Source organism: Sapajus apella, unplaced genomic scaffold, assembly GCF_009761245.1.
Source record: "Sapajus apella isolate SASKATOON/1434 unplaced genomic scaffold, GSC_monkey_1.0 scaffold24, whole genome shotgun sequence".
In the NCBI taxonomy this organism is placed as follows: Eukaryota; Metazoa; Chordata; class Mammalia; order Primates; family Cebidae; genus Sapajus; species Sapajus apella.
Genome location: NW_022436964.1, coordinates 17,271,374 through 17,283,937, shown reverse-complemented (window position 1 = coordinate 17,283,937; position 12,564 = coordinate 17,271,374). Strand labels below are relative to the sequence as shown.

At 42.2% G+C, this 12,564-nt stretch overlaps 1 protein-coding gene across 1 annotated transcript in view; it reads right to left on the bottom strand.

Moving 5' to 3' along the window:
- Positions 1-12,564, bottom strand: part of DMRT1 (doublesex and mab-3 related transcription factor 1) — a 113,015-nt gene that overhangs the window by 61,681 nt on the left and 38,770 nt on the right. Inside the window, exon 3 of the mRNA XM_032291004.1 lies at positions 6,856-7,139. Within this exon, the coding sequence (XP_032146895.1) occupies positions 6,856-7,139 (284 nt within the window). The remainder of the gene's footprint in view (positions 1-6,855; positions 7,140-12,564) is intronic.

The window sequence follows — 12,564 nt, the reverse complement described above, 5'->3', positions numbered from 1 at the left end:
TCTTGCTTTGTCGCCCAGGCTGGTGCAGTGGCATGATCTCAGCTCACTACAACCTCCACCTCCCAGGTTCAAGCATTTCTCTTGCCTCAGCCTCCCGAGGAGCTGAGATTACAGGCATGCCCCACCATGCCTGGGTAATTTTTGTATTTTTAGGAGAGATGGGGTTTCACCATGTTGGTCAGGCCAGTCTCGAACTTCTGATCTTGTGATCCACCCCCAACCTCGGCCTCCCAAAGTGCTAGCATTACAGACATGAACCACTGCACCCAGCAAGTCAGTTTCTTTTTTTCTAGAATCAAAAAGGAGTTCTTGATTCTAATACAAATTTCTTCCTTATTTTTTAAAATGTTGATTTTTTTTTTGAAGATTTGAATCTTTCTTCCTTAATTCTGATATAAATTGAAAGGAATTATCCCACAGGATACAAAAATCAACATACAAAAATTAGTTAGCATTTGTATATATGACTAGTAAACTATCTGAAAAAGAAATCAAGAAAACAATCCCATTTACAATAGTTAAAAAATAATAAATGTAATCAAAGAAGTTTGAAAGATTTCTATACTGAAAACCATAAAATACTGATGAGAGAAACTGAAGACAGATAAATTAAAAGATATTCCATGTTCATGGACTATAAGAATTTATATGGGTAAAATGTCCACACTACCCAAATTTGTATCAGAATCTAAGAAAAGTATCCTACTAGGCAGAAGAGCTAATAAAAAGATGACTCCATCTGGTGAAGTTAGGAGGAGAGTCCAGCCTTACCCAACACGGTCAAGAAAGTACTTGAAGACCCAACCTCAGATTCTGGCCCTCAAGATTGAGCTATTTTCACACCAACTCAATCAATCAGGAGAGAACAGCACAGGTGCTCTCCAGAAGTGCAGCTGTGGGGCACCTTCTACAAAGAGGGCAGCAACCAATGGAGAGCTCCCAGTCTACCTACCCCTAAGAAGCTACCACCAGGAGGGGCAAGGCATTGTCCAAAACAGAGTGAGAGAGCCTTCCAGGAATAGCAGAAAAAGGAAGGTGAGGAAAAGACTGCCATCCGGATCCCTGTTCCTGACACTTGTGCCTCTCTGGGCCAGGCACGGTGACTCGCACCTGTAATCCTAGCATCTGGGAGGCTAAGTGGGGGGAACACTTGAGGCCAGGAGTTTAAGACCAGCCTAAACAACATGGTGAAACCCTGTGTCTACTAAAAATATAAAAATTAGCAAGGCTTGGTGGCACATGCCTATAATCCCAACTACTTGAGAGGCTGAGGCACAGGAATCAGGAATCACTGGAACCTGGGAGGTGGAGGCTGCAGTGAGCCAAGATCGCACCATTGCACTTCAGCCTGAATGACAGAGTAAGACTTGGTCTCATAAAAAGACACACACACACACAAAAAAGACTCTGGTTAAAAAGTGAGCCATCCAGTTTCTCTCCCTTCAACATTAGCTAAGGGTATTATTTGTAGGTTTTTACTTTTTAATTTTAATACTTCTTTGTGATATCTATATCTTAACACATTTTGCACCATTATAATTTTCACCCATGCTTTATGTTTTCTATTTCCTAAGGGGATCAAATTCTTCCCCAGTGATATAGAAATCTACCCATACATATCCATAACTTGGTTCATATCTACATGTCAGTCTTTTAATAATAAAATATGCATTTTTATAACCTATCTTGCCACAAAGTGGAGCTGACGTAGCTAAAAAAAATACATATGAACAAACAGTGAAGAATTAAATAGATTTTTTAGGCCGAGTGTGGTGGCTCATGCCTGTAATCCCAACACTTTGGGAGGCCAAGGTGAGTGGATCACTTGAGATCAGGAGTTTGAGACCAGCCTGGCCAACATGGTGAAACCCCATCTCTACTAAAAAAATACAAAAATCAGCTAGGTATGGTGGTGTGCACCTGTAATCCCACCTACTCAGGAGGCTGAAGCAAAAGAATTCCTTGAACCCAAGAGGCAGGCGTTGCAGTGAGCCGAGATCGTGCCCGTGCACTCCAACCTGGGCAACAGAGTGAAACTCTGTCTCAATGAAAAATAAATAAATAAATTTCTTTTTTAAAAAGTAGGGCCAAGTAGAAATAATGACTGAAGTAAATTCACCATAGTTGATAATCAGCATTAGCACTTCTTGGCTTACACAGAAATCCCCACATATATTAATCATCTCACTTCAGTTGTCACACGGCATTATGTAGCCATGCAACAGCCCTGTGAAGATGGTACGGTACCCACTTTACAGATAAGAAAACTGAGATTTACAGGGTTAGGTATTCTGCTGAAGATTACATACTTAAATCTCAAATTAGAACTGAATACGAGGCTGAGCACGGTGGCTCACGCCTGTAATCCCAGCACTTTGGGAGGCCAAGGCTTGTGGATCACCTGAGTCAGAAGTTCAAGACCAGCCTGGCCCACATGGTAAGACCCTGTCTCTACTAAAAATACAAACAAAATTAGCTGGGCATGGTGGCGCATGCCTGTAATCCCAGCTACTCAGGAGGCTGAGGCAGGAGAATCGCTTAAACCCAGGAGGCGGAGATTGCAGTGAGCTGAGATCACACCATTGCACTCCAGCCTGGTGACAGAGTGAGACTCCATCTTAAAAAAAACACAAAACAAACAAAAAACTGAATATGGATCTTCCAGTGCCAGAACCCATGTTCCATAGAGCACACCATATTGTTCCCCTAAATTAATTGATCTGGTTACCAATTAACTGTGGTGCTTGGCAGATCCCTTCAGCTCTTGACCAGTTCTCTCTGCAGCAGAATGGGGTGGTCCAAAACACTTTAAGATTCATTTCTGCTGTGACCATCACTGGACTGAATTCATCTGCCATTTTCCAAATCGATGAATCGTATGTATGTTGTCTCTGCTACTTTTAATTTGAGTTTATTTCCAATAGGACCAATAGTGTACATGTCTTAAAAATTTTTAAGCCAAGCTTGTGTTCACATTTGTTTACAAGATTAATCCCCAGATGCATAAAATATCGGAGTTAAAAGAGACAGAGGTCATATGGTGGAGCCCCCTCATCCAAATTGTTAGGATCATTTTTTATGTTACACATGCATTGCAGATGTGCTTAAATGTGCATTACTAATAATCACATTCACTGAAAATTAGTATGCAGATTCCAGAAGTAACTTTAAAATAGCAAGGGGGTCAGCATATTTTAAGTAATGGTAGCTGAGACTACCTCTTTCAGGAAAACAGCAGGGCTCTATCCTCAGCCGTTTCGGACCTCCACAGTGAAGGAAGAAAATCAGAAGAGAGTTATAAGAAGACCTCGCCCCCAATGGAAAACAAAGGACTTAGGCAGAAATTCCAAGCCCTCAGGAATTAAAGAGTGCCTCAGTATTTTTACTTAATTGATCCTGCAGTTAAGGTTCACCTGCAGAGACATTCTGCACTTTCCCCAGAAGTATCAACTCACAGAGGGCTCCTGGGCAGGAATTCCCATAGCCCTGAGTTTTTTGCAGAACCACTGATAACCGGATGGTGCAGAAACACATACTTTAGAGCCAGAAAGACACAGATTCAAAGCCTGGCTCTCCCACTTGGGTATGACTTTCAGCAAGTCAACCCTCTTGAGGGGTTGACTCAATGTCCTCAATGCCTCCTAAGGCAGTGGGGAGGTAACTGTTCAATAAATAATAGCTCTCATCACTGATATTATTATTAACTAAGAAGAACAGTTGCTGCAAAATAATTTGTTATGTGAGATATATCACTGAAAGAAAATAAATATATCACTGAAAGAAACTAAGGAAGCTTAATTACGCCCAGTAAGAAAACTAAAGCTTGTTTGTCTGGGAAGACAAACTCACATATTAAATGATGTCTACGTGTCTCTCCTAGGGCTCTAACCAGTGGTGCCTGTCTCCAGTCCAGTAAGTTCTAGAAAAGATGCTAAGCATCAAAACTGCATGTCCCCCACAGGACTAAGCAGGTGTAGCCAAGATTTTTCCTCCCACCTTGGCTAACAGGTAGACACTATCTGAGTCAAGCTTTCAGCAGAACTGGCCCTCAGGGGAATCTCTCCTTGGGCACAGCAGCTGAGGCAGCTCTCCAAGAACAGCCAATGGTGCTGCTCAGGAAAGCCTGTCTCCCTGGGCTGGCCCTGCGAGGGTAGGCTTTGATAAGGGCCTTCGAAGGAAATCTAACATTTCTGTCATAACCTGCCCCAGGTTTTCCAAGTACGGTAAGAATAAACATTAATGTGTCAGACATCCGCCATCTGAAAGATTTTGACAAAATGGGAACATCAATTAATTTAGCAGATTTCTGACTTTGCTGGAAAGTTGATCTTGAGCTGGTTGTCTTTCTTTCAGCAAAATATTTACTTTCTCAACCTAAGCTACCAGGAGCATACATCCTCCCACCTACTTCATCCTCAGAGTCTGGAAGCAGCCAAAAACCATCACACTCCAACAACAGCTCCTGTTTCCTGGCAATCTACACAATGAGTTGCTTTTTTAACACTCTAAGCTACTGTTTTCTCCCTTCAGGATGGACAGTCTCCAATGGAAGTCAACCAAAAGCCTGCCCCAAAGCATAAAATCCAGCTGCACTTTGAAAGGCCTGAAGGGGTCCAGCCTGAAGTTCCATAAATCATAGCATTTCTTTTATACGCATATTACCTCTCAATTCCAATATCAATGTGCTTTAAGCTCCCTTCAAAAACAGTATGATTAAAAAAAAAGTATGGAAAATGTAAGGAAATTTGTAGTTTATGGGATTAAAATTGACATTTTAAACACCCAAGAAGTGAGATCCCTGAGGGTAGCAAGAGAACCAAAAAGTGGAGTTCAGTTTTACCAACCTAATGACTTAAATTGTAACGACCTTTTAATACCTATAAAAGGCAGAGGCAAATGGAACAGAATGGCTCAGAGGAAAATATCACACATGTTCTTGAAATGGGCTTAAGGAAGTCTAAAGAGATGTTGGATTAGCCAGGAGTGGTGGGATGCGCCTGTAATCCTAGCTACTCGAGAGGCTGAGGCAGGGGAACTGATTGAACCCAGGAGGCAGAGGTTGCAGTAAGCCAAGATCACGCCAGCCTAGGCAACAGAGCAAGACTCCGTCTCAAAAAAAAGAAAAAGAAAAAAAAGAATTTCAACTTAGAATGTTCTTACTCCTTCAACAGAACCAAGATACTAATGGTTAACAAATATCTACTGGTCAAGTCAAAGCATTTGTAAACGACGGGGAAAATAAAATTCATTGAGCCGGGAAGAAAAAAAAGAGATGTTGGGTGAATGGTAAAAAGTTTCAGTTATAACATGAATAAGTCCTGGGAATCTAATGTACAGCATGGTGACTGTAGTTAATAACATATTGTACCTGAAAAATGCTCAGAGATTAGGTCTTAAGTGTTATCACCACACACATAAAAATGGTAACTAAGTGAGGTGATGAATGTGTTTGTAATTAGCTTAATTGTGGCAATCATTGTGTAGGGTATATATATCAAATCATCACATTGTACATCTTAAATATATACAATTTTTATTTACCCATGATACCTCAATAAAGCTGGGTCAGAAAAGAGGGTCAAACACTTGCAATGAACTCCCAAATATGTATGTGGCATTGCACTGAATCCAGTCCCCACTGAGAAAGCCTGAGCATGGCAAATGCTTGCAGAATGAGAACAGTTCTTGCAGAATCCTAATGTCTTTCACTTGGGAGGGGGTTTGGAGGTGTTGAGTCTAGCCTTTCACCTACATATTCCCAAAAAATACGTCTATACATGGTAATCTAGCCTCCGAATGCTTTTGGTGCCTTGAATCTGATGCGAACAAACGGGCATGATGAAAATGGTTGCAACTGCGGAAGCAGAACAGCCCTGGATAAATGCTCCTTTCTCTGATAAAGCAAAATGCTTTGTTTTACTCCAAAAATCAAACACTCTTGATTGTGTGCTATTTTAGAAACACATACTTGGGGCCAGGCGCAGTGGCTCATGCCTATAATCCCAGCACTTCGGGAGGCCAATGTGGGTGGATCACCCAAGGTCAGGAGTTCAACACCAGCCTGGCCAACATGGTGAAACCCCATCTCTACTAAAAATACAAAAATTAGCCGGGTGGTGTGCTAGATGCCTGTAATCCCAGCTACTTGGGAGATTGAGGCTAGAGAATCACTTGAACCCGGAGGCAGAGGTTGCAGTGAGCCAAGATCGTGCCACTGCACTCAGGCCTGGGCGACAGAGCAAGACTCTGTTTAAAAACAACAACGAAACAAAAATACATACTTGGAGAATGAAAAAGTGGCCTCTATTCCTAGCAAAAAATGCACCTAGATTGGGTCCGGCTCAATTAGAAATCCACCTAATTCCTTTTCCTACCTTTCTTCCATGCAGATTATGACCTGTTTCCTTCCCAAGGTACAAATTAATCATGCAGGTTACTGCCACCCAGAGGCTTTCCCCAGCATTTTCTAAGCTGCCCAACAAAAGTGGTGGACAAAGCTGGAGGAGGTGGTACCTCATTCAGTACTTGTGAATCTGCCTCTGGCCAACTGGTTATTTACGCAACATGGCATTCAAAAAATAAGAAAAGTAAAATTTGAAAAAGAAAACAGGTCTGTACATTATTACTTTACAATTCCTTGCAGCCAACCTTTGTGGCTAAAGGGCATTATTGACAGATAAAAAATTCCTTACACATTTTGCATACTGTGCCTACATGTGTGCAAAATGGCACACGTATGGGTGTCTACCTGTGTGTGTGCCTCTGTGTGCACAAGTATGTGTGTGTGTGCATGTGTGTGCACATGCATGTGGTTTTCACACATCCAGTTCACTCTCTGGGTAATTAATATCATACCTGCCACTGGTTTCCTGTCTGACCAGGCACATAAGGTCCAGGGAGGCCCCGAAGGCTGTTCTTCACAGGGGATCCCCCGAGGGGATTTCCCACATCCCCAGAAGCTGAATCAGCAGCCAAGGCCATGGAGTATTGCGGGTAGTTGTACAGATTGTTGTAGTAAGGAAACAGAGACGGCTGGTAGAAGCTGCTGTAGTAGGTGGAGTCTGAAACCAGGTCAGATGTGTTCTCCACGTGCCCTCTGCTGGTGACAGCAGGAATATCCTGGATGACCATACGTCCCTCTAAAACGGAAGAAAAAAAAAGACAACATGGTGTTAACGTGGGAGTCCACAAAACTTTACCTCTAAGCCTTCCTACTCAAGATCTGTGGAGTAAAGTACCTGAATATGCAGAGGACAAAACCATCTGCTGCTTCTCCTATAGCTAAAATAAAGGAGGGTTTCTCAGGTTGTCACTCTGGTGACAGCTGACTCAGCTGATTGCTTTTACTGAGATTACCAAAACCATTTTAGAGGTGATGTTAATTACATAAAGCCCAACAGCACAACTTCTATCCAGAAATTCCTATCATAATGTCAAGAAACTGAAGATCAAATCTAGTAGACCTGATTGTGCATTCTTAAAACAAAATTAATTGTAGCCACATAGATATGTCAGAAAGTCAAAGCAAGTGGTCAAGAGTTTAGGTGAATTTAGGTGAACAGTTTCCCTAACTTCCTTCCACAGCTGATAATGTATGCTCAGAAATCTGGCCAATGGTAGGGACCAGGGGCAGACAAACTTCTGGTTTAAGAGGTTAGTAACTATGTCAGGTTTTGTCAACTATTTGATCACCGCTGCAGCATGCTTGTGTTGCAATGAAACTTTATTTATAAAAACAGGCAGTGTGCTCATCTGACCCAAAGACTAGTTTGCCAACCTTTGGTATAGACATTAAAGTGTTTATTGGGGAGATGAAACGCAGCAGAACTGGAAGGCTGAGGGGCTGCAGGAATTAAGATGCAGGGGAGGTGGAGAACAGGAGCCTGGGTGTGTAGAGCAGGGGACAGGCACACGTGCAGGTGGAGGACTAGGTGAGGATGAGGAATGTGAAAGCTGTGCTTTTGGGAGAGGCTGAGACTGGAAGCCAGATCCAAGAGTCACCTCTGGCAGTGCCAGTTCCATCGGGGCAAGGAAGGGATAAGGCAAGGAGCCGTTATGGGATAAAGGAGATTGCCAAGGCCTGGAGTGTGAAAAATGGAGAATACAACATTACAGAGGTTAAAGCTGACATGAATCACAGAGGGACCAGGCTGTGGGGTCAACTTCTGCTGGGACATCAAGCAAACAGCTCTAGAAAAGACAAACAGACAACTAGGTCTTCAGGGCTTTGCAGTTTTAACCATGAAAAAAGGAGCAGACACAGGCCTGCAAGAGAGCAAAGAGCAAGGAGAAACCCAGAGATGATGACTCCAGGCCTCTCTCCTACCAGGATGTGATCTAGCAGGAAGGCACCCAGCCTCCTCCAGGCGCTCCACCGTTCTCTGTGTTTAGCACACTGCAAGACACAGTGGGTCAATATTTGCTGAAGGGACTGAGGAATAATCATTTTTCAAGTAGTTTGGCATCAAAAATAATGTAAGTTAAAAGCAAAAGCTCCAGTTTGGCGCGGTGGCTCACGCCTGTAATCCCAGCACTTTGGGAGGCTGAGGCAAGTGGATCACGAGGTCAGGAGATCGACACCATCCTGGCTAACATGGTAAAACCCCATCTCTACTAAAAATACAAAAAAAAAAAAAAATTTAGCCAGGCATGGTGGCACATGCCTGTAGTCCCAGCTACTTGGGAAGCTGAGGCAGGAAAATCACTTGAACCCGGGAGGCAGAGGTTGCAGTGAGCCAAGATCACACCATTGCATTCCAGCCTGGAAGACTCTGTCTCACAAAAAAAAAAAAAAAGTAAAAGCTCCAGGGAGTCATAAGACCTTGTCATTTCACTTTTATTTTCTTTCTTTCTTTCCGACAGGATCTCATTCTGTCACCCAGGCTGGAGTGCAGTGGCACGACCTCAGCTCACTGTAACCTGCACCTCCTGGGCTCAAGCCATTCTCCTGCCTCAGCTGCCCAAGTAGCTGGGAGTGCAGGCACAAGCCACCATACCTGGCTGATTTTTGTATTTTTTTTTTAAATAGAGATGGAGTTTAACTATGTTGACCGGCTGATCTCGAACTCCTGAGCTCAAGCAATCTGAATTTTAATAAGCTCTTAGGATATTCTTTTTTTTAATTTTTAAAATAGAGATGGGGTCTCACTATGTTGTCCAGGCTGGTCTCAAACTCCTGAGCTCCAGTGATCCACCCACCTTGTCCTCCCAAAGTGCTAGGATTGCAGGCATGAGCTTGTGCACCTGGCCTTGCTTCACTTTTTAAAGAGTTAGACTGGCCTGTAATCCCAGTACTTTAGGAGGCCAAGGTGGGTAGATCATGAGGGCCGGAGATCGAGACCATCCTAGCCAACATGGTGAAACCCTATTTTAAAATACAAAAAATTAGCTGGGAGTGGTGGCACATACCTGTAGTCCCAGCTACTCAGGAGGCTAAGGCAGGGAATCGCTCGAACCCAGGAGGTGGAGGTTACAGTGAGCCAAGAATGAGCCACTGCACTCCAGCCTGGTGACAGAATGAGACTCCAAGAAAAAGGAAAAAGAATTAGGCTGGGCACAGTGGCTCACACCTGTAATCCCAACACTTTTGAGAGGCCAAGGCAGGCCAATCATTTGAGGTCAAGGTTCAAGAACAGCCTGACGAATATTGGTGAAACCCATCTCTACTAAAAAAAATAAACAAAAAAACAAAAAAAATTAGCCAGCCTTGGTGGTGTACACCTGTAGTCCTAGCTGCTTGGGAAACTGAGGCAGGAGAATCGCTTGAACCAGAGGCAGAGGTTGCAGTGAGCAGAGATCGCACCACTGCACTCCAGCCTGGGTGACAGAGTGAGACTCCATCTCAAATAAAATTAAAATAAATAAAGTGGTTTAAGCATCCTTAGGCAGAGAGAAGTGGCTCATGAGAGAAATTTCCAGCACAATGCATGGCCCAAAGAAGGTGCCTGGGAACCATCCACTGGCTGAGTGTGTGGGAAAAGGAAAACCTGCAAGGGAGGGGAGGCATAACTCAAGTACAAGCGCTGGAAGGTTTGGCTGAGATCTACAATGTTTATTTTCCAAGTCTCATTTTAAAGTCAGCACTGGTGTCTCTTTTCTCTGAAAGGAGACCAATTCCTCCTATTCTAGGCTCCTGTAAATGCACTGCCAAGCCACTATTTTATTTTATTCTATTCCTTTCCTTTCTTCTCTCCTCTTCCCAGCTAATGAGATGAGAACTTCCAATGTCATTATTCCACACCCCAAGTCTGGAGAGGGCACATGTCCATTTGTTCCTCCTCAACTTCCCCTCTGGGCCTTTCTCTTATTATGTTTGGTAGCATGAGTGATGGTTTTCCGTATCATTATTTTGTTTTCAATGTCATATCTCTATTGTTTATCTCATCACAAGAGCAGTATGAGCTTCTCAAATTTAATAAATTATATGAGCATCTAAGTCAGAAATAGAATGACCTATCCTACCACGCAGTCATAAGCATTAATGGTTCATTCTTACACAATCTCATAGACACTTAGGAAGGTATTTTAGATACTTAGGCCTGTCCCTGCAGTAGAAAACACTGAATACCTCCCACTTAGGGCCTGCTTTTCAAAAAAAAGCTTCTTTAAAAAAAAAAAAAAAAAAAAACATACAGTGGCAGATGAATAATTAAATAGAAACCCAAGGATTCCAGTATTCTAGGATCAGGGCACAGCCTAGGTTCTTGAATTTCTGCAGCATAACCTTAATCTGAACCTTTTATCAGGCCTCAGTTTATCAAGCAGCAAAATGATGGCAGTTGTAACTCTGAAGGTAACGAGAGAATGGCTTCAATAAACTGCATAGTAAACCTCAAATAAAATGCTATGTCAGGTCAAAGCAATGATTTGTTTGGTTACAGCTGCTGTAATTAGTTAATAACACCATCATTTTTCCACTTACCTGTATTTTATTTCCTCTTTCAAGTTATACCAAGCTTTAAGAATAAATATGAGCTATGTATTGGAAAAGTTGTTCCATACCAGTATTTAAGTAATAAAACCACTTGGAGTTTGTAAGAGTAGATGTCTACCTTTACACTGTTTAACCACTTTTAAGACATTAGATTTTACAAAGTACAATGTTTATAAACCACCAAACTCTGTTTGCTAAAATTCCAAATTAAAATGCTCAGTGTTAAAAATAGCTTTATAACTCCTGGCATTTATATGAACACTACTAGTAAATTGAAATGAATATCGGTCAAGCTACATGTGTCTAATCCAATGGTTTGCACAGTGTGGTCCCTGAATCAGTAGTGTCAGCATTACCTGGGAACTTAAAGAAATGCAAATTATTGGGTCCCACCACAGACTGATAAAATCCTACATTCTGAGAATAGGGCCCAGCAATCTGAATTTTACTAAGCTCTCCAGAGATTCTTATTTTCTTTTTTTAATTTTTTGGTACAAATGGGGTCTCACCATGTTGCCCAGGCTGGTCTCAAACTCCTGGGCTCAAGATATCCTCCTGCCTCAGCCTCCCAAAGCTAGGATTACAGGTGTGAGCCACTGCACCCAGCCCATGAGATTCTGATGTGCTAAAATTGTTGAGACACACTGGTCTACTCTAAAAATTCAAAGCAACTGCTCCATACACTATTCCTAAAAATATGAGATACCTGCATTCCCCTTACTGCATCATTGTGACAGTCCTGACTATTAAATAAAAGCACAGTATACAGATGAGGGCAGAGTGGTGGCTCATGGCTATAATCCCAGCACTTCAGAAGGCCCAGGCACGAGGCTCACTTGAGCCCAGGAATTCGAGACCAGCCCCAAAACCCCTTTACAAAACATACAAAAATTAGCTGGGTATGGTGGTACATGCCTGTAGTCCCAGTTACTAGAGAGGCTGAAGAAGAAGAATCACTTCAGCCTAGGAGGCAGCAGGTGCAGTGAGCCAAGATTGCACCACTGCACTCCAGCCTGGGCGACGAGGCAAGACTGTCTCAAAAAAAAAAAAAAAAATCCATTGTATTGAAAATGTGGCCTTCTACCTAAAGAACTCAGAGCTTGGATCCCAAGCTGTATGTGCTGTGAGTGTATTGCTGCCAAATGGTTGTGATTTTCATGGCTTACATCCAGACTTTCTTCATTTATTCTAACATCAATAACTTAATTCATCTATTCAAGTGCTTATTCTATTTGACAAATATTTACCAAGCAGCTACTATTTGTCAGGCATTTGGTTAGGTACAAAACACGCAGAGTCAAAATTTACTATCCTTCAGAAGACTTCTGGATAACCCAGAGGAGCAGGTGTTACAAACATCATTTATTCTTGACCTTAAGTTGTATTTTTATATTTATACTTGATTCATTCATTAGTTATTATATAACAACTACGTCCAAAGCTTTCTTTAAATGTTGTGAAAGGCACAAAGAAATATATTTCACATTTAATTTCTTCTTAAGAATTTGCCATCTATTTGGAGAAATTAGGTGCAAACTGGGGAATCTACAAAGCAATAATCCAAGTGCCACAATGACAGTATAGATAATGTCACCAAATGGTTCTATACAGAGAGGTGTCAGAAAAGGCCA